Source organism: Octopus sinensis, linkage group LG7, assembly GCF_006345805.1.
Source record: "Octopus sinensis linkage group LG7, ASM634580v1, whole genome shotgun sequence".
Taxonomy (NCBI): Eukaryota; Metazoa; Mollusca; class Cephalopoda; order Octopoda; family Octopodidae; genus Octopus; species Octopus sinensis.
The window spans coordinates 100,778,949-100,786,429 of NC_043003.1; the positions used below are offsets into that span (position 1 = coordinate 100,778,949).

Genomic DNA, 7,481 nt, shown 5'->3' on the forward strand with positions numbered 1-7,481 from the left:
GTCACATTAACCAAAATTCTTTTCGGGCGGTTTGGTAACGAAAGGGTTAAGGATGCTGAACAAAACACCTATGTTTCCAGAGATGAATTGTTTAAACCACAAAGAATTCCTCTCGACACATGGCTATGATGCTCCCCAACTACTTCTGCTCATGATCAGAAATGCATATATCATCAACCACTAAGGGATATGCTCAACTGATTAAGGGCAAGCAACTGATAAGCAAACCTGTGATATTGAGCAGAATATTTGCTGTAGCCCATCTTTTACACCAAGACAAAACATATACAGGATAACACTTCCAACCAGTTGAGACCAGAAGCTATGAGAGCCACTATTATTATTATTATTATTATTAGTAGTAGTAGTAGTAGTAGTAGTAGTAGTAGTAGTAGTAGTAGTAGTAGTAGTAGTAGTAGTAGTAGTAGTAGTAGTAAACTCAGGTTTTGTTGAAACTTATGGGATCTTGCATGAGTTGTTCCTCTTTTTTCAATTTTGTTACCATTTCTTGCTGAGTGTCTTTCTAAGACCTAGGGTAAAGAAACTCATTGTATACATTGATAGGCCATTAAACTAAACACACCAAATTTTCAAAATGAAATGATGTTATATGAAAAAAAATACATGGGTAGTAAGTGTTATTATTACCATTATTATTCTGCATAGGCACAGGAGTGGTAAGTAGCTTGCTTACCAACCACATGGTTCCGGGTTCAGTCCCACTGCATGGCACCTTGGGCAAGTATCTTCTACTATAGCCTCAGGCTGACCAAAGCCTTGTGAGTGGATTTGGTAGATGGAAACTGAAAGAAGCCCGTCGTATACATGAATATATATATATGTGTGTGCATGTTTGTGTGTCTGTGTTTGTCCCCCCAACATCGCTTGACAACCGATGCTGGTGTGCTTATGTCCCTGTAACTCAACGGTTCAGCAAGAGAGACTGATAGAATAAGTACTAGGCTTACAAAGAATAAGTCCTGGGGTCAATTTGCTCGACTAAATGTGGTGCTCCAGCATGGCCACAGTCAAATGACTGAAACAAGTAAAGAGTATCACACAGTATCCAATATCGAGATGTTGTTGATTGAAAATATTGTCTAGGGGAAGAGGGTACTGTCTGTCAAGTCACAACAAGGACCTCCGACTGACAATACTTTACACAATATGCATGCAGTTCCAAGTCATGCTGATATTTGCCATACACCTAGATTGTAGGGGATTTTGAAAGTTTCCAGATGTTTCTTCAGGTATTGAACCCAATGCTCCAATGACAATAGGGACAACCTTTATGTTTGACTCTCGTAGCTGCCACATCTTGATGATCTCTATTCCCAGGTCTCCATATTTATCCATCTTTTCTCTTTCTTTCATGCCTGCACTTGTACTCTCTCTGTGCAAGACTTTCACAAGTACTAACAATGTGGATTACACTTTTGACCCTCTTCCCTCACATTCTGCAGAGATTCATAGCAATTGTGTGGTACATATCCTGAGTTGGTATTCAATGTCTGGTCCTGGGCAGAGAGGATTAGACTTTCAGTCATCTTTTTTAGGTCACTCTTGCTAAGCCACCTCCATGATGCTCCCTGGTCTTTTAATTTGTTAGTTTCATGATGGAACTAACCATGTAAATCCATGCGAAGTAGAGTTTCTTCTCTCTCATTGACTATTCATGATCAGAATTCATTAGCACTTTCAAGTCCATTTTTGCTAAATCCTTCTACATTAGCAGTATACTGTAGCAGGTCTTGCTTGCTGCTTACCAAATATTCTTCTTTCACTGTTGATGCACTCCCATACGCTAATCAGCTCAAATCCACCTTTACACCTCTTCATGTAGTGCCTTTATATGTTTGCCTTAGGGTGAAGGGCACCATGCATTGTCATCGTCTTTCAAGTAGTGTGAGCAAGCTGGTTAATCTCTGCTCATGTCTGTTAGCAACAGCTCATATGTTCCTTGAGTTGAGATTTGATTTCAAGAGAAGTTTCAGGGACTTCAAATATTCAGTGATATACTTGTCTTACATTTCTCTGTGCAAGATATTGTCCAGCTCCAGGATCCCAAGGTACTTGTACCCATCATCATTCAGGTCTTCCATTCTCTCTCTGCTCCTTTCCCCAATTATTAATATTATTACTATCAGTGAAGGTGCATAGCTCAGTGGTTAGATCATCAAGCTTACAATCATGAGGTTGTGAGTTCAATTCCCAGACCGGGCTGCATGTTGTGTTCTTGAGCATGATACTTTATTTCACGCTGCTCCAGTTAACTCTGCTGTAGAAATGAGTTGCAACATCACTGGTGCCAAACTGTATTGGGTTTTGCTTTTCCCTTGGATAACATCAGTGGTGTGGAAAGGGGAGGCTGGTATGTATGGGCGACTGCTGGCCTTCCATAAACAACCTTGACTGGACTTGGCCTCGGAGGTTAACTTTCTAGGTGCAATCCCATGGTCATTCATGACCAAAGGGGGTCTCCTCCTCCTCCTACAATTATTATTATTATCATTATCATTATTATTATTATTATTATTATTATCATCATTTTACACTGTTTGTTATTATTATTATTTCTTAATCAGTTACACCATTTTTCTTATTGTTTCATTAGACTGATGTAAAAAAGAAAACTGCAAATCCTATGAGAGTCATAAGACTAGCTTATGTTCCTCTTGAACAAATGTAAGTCAACAGCTGCATGAAAAAAGTGTGCAGGTAAGGAATTCCACAGAGACAGTATGAAGGGAGGAAGGATTGGGCATAAGTAGAGGGCTTGTGCATGTGCATGAATGTGATTTTTGACACCACACATCAATCACTATTGGACTTTATGAAATACAAAATAGATCAAGAAATGAAATGATAGTGATACATTTGTACACTACTGGACTTAAGTAACAAAAGAGTTACTCAAAACTACCTGAAAGGATTCCCTACAATTAAGCAAGAGAGAGAGAGAAATTTTCTGATAGGATGCTTGTGGATCACAAGTAACACTCCACTCTACAAGAAAAGCTTAACTGAGGACTGTAAACCAATGAAACACCAGTCAATTTGACAGTAGTAAACTATACAAACTAGTAGTACTTAACTATAGCTGGATGGTGCAAATGAGACCTAACTGTTTCAACTATGGTCAAAGTGCAGCATCAGTGATAGAATAGAAAGTACTGAATCTACTCAGTTGATTGACCAATATTTATTAACTCAGCTATTCAAGCCATTTGACTAAATCGTGTTCATTATCTCAACAGAGACAATATAATGAGAAATCCTTTTTAACAAATGCAACAAAAAAAGTGAAGATTAATAGAGATATTTTTTAAATAAGTACCTCTGGCTAGGTAACTATGTATCTCCTTTATGGCAGCACACCTCTTTCTTAACTCTCCCTCTCTTTCTAGGTGACCATGTCCCTCCTCTTCAGCAGTACACCTATTCTGCCTTCATTCTTCTTAACTCTTGCTCTCTTTTTCTCACTCTCTTCCCCTCTCTCTCTCCCTCTCTCTAGATGAGTAACCATGTACCTGCGCAACAGCAACACATCTGTTTCTATCTCTCTGTCACACCTTTCATCATCTGACACAAGATCACCTTCTCCGGTGTCCCCTTCTCTCGCCCACACAATCTGTCTTAGGAACAATGAATGACAAAACAAAATATCAAAGAAAAAATGTCTAGCTAGACAAATAATACACTCCCCCAAAAGGAAGGACAACAAGAAACTCTCGGTTCTTGCATGACTTTGTATTTATTTGATCTTTTAGCACAAACATGGCTAATTACGGAACAAAATTTATACTTACTTTTCATAAACGAGTTCATCATCAATAGAAAAATAGTGAACATTAGGCTTTGATCGTGGTCTGCCTCGGAGTGTAGCAAAGTACAGCCGATCTATAAAATAAACAATAAAAAGATTCATTTATTTATTGCTTCTGGCATAATTAGATAATAGTTCATTAACAGTATATCTATTCATCTATGAAGTTGATTGATGTCTCTGAGAAAGACCACCTCGAACAGGGCACTATCAATATAACCAACTATAGTATAAACAGTAATATTTAAATATAACCAAACTTCATTGCCTGATACCATTATATATGCATAAAATGACAAAGCAGCTGTCATTCTGGGTCAGAACAGACTTGGGAGTAATGTTAATTAAGATGTTATTCTAAACTCCTCACAAATCCAGAAATCTTGAACTAGAATCTTACCACTGGATGCAGGATACACACACACACACACACATTTTTTGCATTTTGCAATAATGCAGACATGTAAGTATATTATTATTAATAAGCCTTTACATAAATAAATAACGTGAAATACACGAAGGGACAAACAAAAAAACAAACGGGTCATTCAAAGCCTTCATTCTTCAGTCAGAAACTGATCCCTCATCGCAGATTTCGGCTGTTTAATTCTGAGATCCGCTCTGAATCAGCAAATATGATAATATAAGTTATTTGCATGTTTTTGAGTTGCAAAACGAATTTGTTGTGATGTTTGGATTTTTGTTTTGTTAAATAATGGTTCAACTAAATATTTTCTGTCATTTATGACTTTATACACTCCTTCTTTTTTTCTTGTACAACAAGTAACCAGAAACATTTTCTGAGACAAGCCCATTTTAGTCCAGGCTTCTGCCACTAGAAGCCACTTGATGCGACCCTCAGGGCATGTCTGCTGACCAGCATTATTGTCTGGTGAGGTCGTACTACCATGAGGTACATCTTTGTTTTGCAGTGCTTCTTGTTTGTTGATTTTTGCAAGGCTGAAACAAAGAAACAGAATGCTTCCATAAAATTCTACTTTCTGCTGGGGAAAACAGTGGCTGAAACAGCTGTCATGCTTTAAACAGCTTACAAGGTTGCTACCATGAACAAAACACAAGTTTACAAGTAGTTTCCACACTTTAGGAATGGTCACTTATCACTCATTCAAGATGACCGACAACCTCCTGAACGAATGAAAACAACATGAAAATTCATGAACTAATTTTGAAGGACTGTCACCGAAAAATTGATGAACTTGTTGATATGACTGATCTGTCCTGGAACTCCTGCAATGAATTTTGAGTGAGGAATCACAAATGAAAAGAGTTGGAGCAAAATTTGTACCTCACTTCCTCACAGAAGATGAAAAGCAGTCATGGCTGAATGCATGTCATGAACTGAAAGAATAGTTGGAAGTAGATCTGCACCTTTCTTCGAAGGTCATCACGATTGACAATAGCTGGTGCTATGGACTATGCAGATGTAGAAGAGGTGAAGAAAAATACAATGGAGGTGTTAATATGCATCCCTTCGTAAGAGTATCCACACTGCTAAGAACAATGGAAAATGCATCTGCACTAATGCCTTACTTCAAATGCAGAATAATCTGAAAGTGATAAAAGTCTAATTGAATAAAATAGTATTGCAAAATTCTGGTTTCTCTTGGGTATATTACAATATTTTCTATATGATTTATAGCTCATACACCAAGGAACTTTTTTTATGAATACTACTGGAACAGTTCAATCCAATATATTCTGACTTAAATATTTATGTGTATATACATATATATATATATATGTGTGTGTGTGTGTGTGTATATATATATGTATATATATATATATATATGTGTGTGTGTGTGGTGTGTATACATATATATGTATATATATATATATATATATATATATATGGTGTGTGTGTGTGTGTGTATATATATATGTGTATATATATATATATATATATATCTTATTATAAAAGGCAGATTTTATCTGCCTCCCTTTGTCTCTTATAGAAATCTACAATATAGGATTTCTTCAATTACAATTTACCTAGCATTTTTAAGAGTAGAATAAATCGGGTCGTGCCAGGTCCAGTTTTTAAAATTTCAACCCCAATTAAGCAAAATTTAGAGAAAACTCACATTGTGGTGTGTTAGTCAAGTGCTTTTCTTAGTGTGGGCTATAGCACACGCACACACACACACACACACAAAAAAAGGGAGTGATCTGTTTCACTCACGCTATCACTCTAATTTCTACGACTTTCTCTTTGCAAGTTTGCAACGATTAAAGTGAAAACAGTGAATCCGAGAGCTCCGACAGCGATAAAGAAAATGAATTGGCACCTGAATGGAGTGAAAATTTAAAAACTGTTTCTTTCGGTGATTTTTCTGAAGAAACTGGACCAAGCCACAGACTTTCCCAGAAGAGTAAAGCCTTAGACTATTTCTTTTTACTTTTTCGAATGAGCCCATTTGAAATCATTACGGCGGAAACAAACTGTTAAGCTAAACGTAAACAAAGCGAAAGAAAGGATAGTTTGTTATTTCCCACAACCTTAAATGAAATTAAGACTATTTTGCCATAAATATTATGGGTATCAGAAAGTTACCCGGAATAACAAATTCCATCGTAAAATTTTGTTGTATACCCAATTGAATATTAGCTAATAACCCATTTTCTATAGCAATGTTTGAACAAAATTTTAATAATTTTATATTTTGTTGAATTTACCTGTATCTACCTGCAATTAGGGTCACTTTGTGACAAAAATTATAGTATAGAATTGGTTGACAACATTTCATTAAATTATCTTCCAAAATTCATGATAAATAAAAAAGTTATAGTTGTTTAATGAAACCAGACTAAATTTATGATTACGTTAGAAATTAATTGAAACACATAAGGGGTGTATTTTGGTTAGAAATATAGTAACGAAAGGGTTAAGAAAAAGCAAAAAATATTTTATTCTTTATAAATGTTGTGTTCAAAATAACATGTTGTGTTCAAAATAACATATACACAAAGTATGTGTATATAACTACATGGCTTATATCTTTATATATAAAAGTGAAGTTGTGTGTCTGTCTCCTACGATTTAGATTTGTAACTACTCCCACATTTTGCGGCGCAGTGTAACCAAAACCGGGTATCTTATAGTCGTGATTCATATCGAGCCCTTCTGGGTATTAGCGTGCGTCTACGATGAGTCTACGATTTTAAAAAAATTTACCATCATATTATTCCATTTTAATGCATTTTTTCGCTATTATATAAGGGAAGTAACTCTCTAAAAATATCTACGATGTGTCAAAGATTAAAAAAAAAAATTTACCTTAATTTTTTTTCCATTTTTAATGCATTTTTTTGCTATATTTTGGCTATAACTCTCTAAAAATGCTTATATAGTTATTTCCTTACAAACCGAGCAACGCGGGCGACACTGTAGTATATATATATATATATATACTAGCAGTGTCGCCCGGCGTTGCTAGGGTTTGTAAGGGAATAACTATATAGCATTTTTAGAGAGTTATAGCCAAAATATAGCAAAAAATGCATTAAAAATGGAAAAAAAATTATGGTAAATTTTTTTTTTAAATCTTTGACACATCGTAGATATTTTTAGAGAGTTACTTCCCTGATATAATAGCGAAAAAATGCATTAAAATGGAATAATATGATGTAAATTTTT

At 35.6% G+C, this 7,481-nt stretch overlaps 1 protein-coding gene across 22 annotated transcripts in view; it reads right to left on the minus strand.

Moving 5' to 3' along the window:
• The window catches only part of LOC115214490 (dual specificity protein phosphatase CDC14A), a 292,683-nt gene extending 288,735 nt beyond the window's left edge, over nt 1–3,948 (minus strand). For all 22 annotated transcript variants that reach the window (XR_005000182.1, XR_005000181.1, XR_005000179.1 and 19 more), the window contains exon 1: nt 3,810–3,948. Coding sequence is in view for 15 of the 22 variants with exons in the window: in XM_036505015.1 (XP_036360908.1) it covers nt 3,810–3,928 (119 nt within the window). In the remaining 7 variants the exon portion in view is untranslated. The remainder of the gene's footprint in view (nt 1–3,809) is intronic.
• Nucleotides 3,949–7,481: the final 3,533 nt, after the last annotated feature.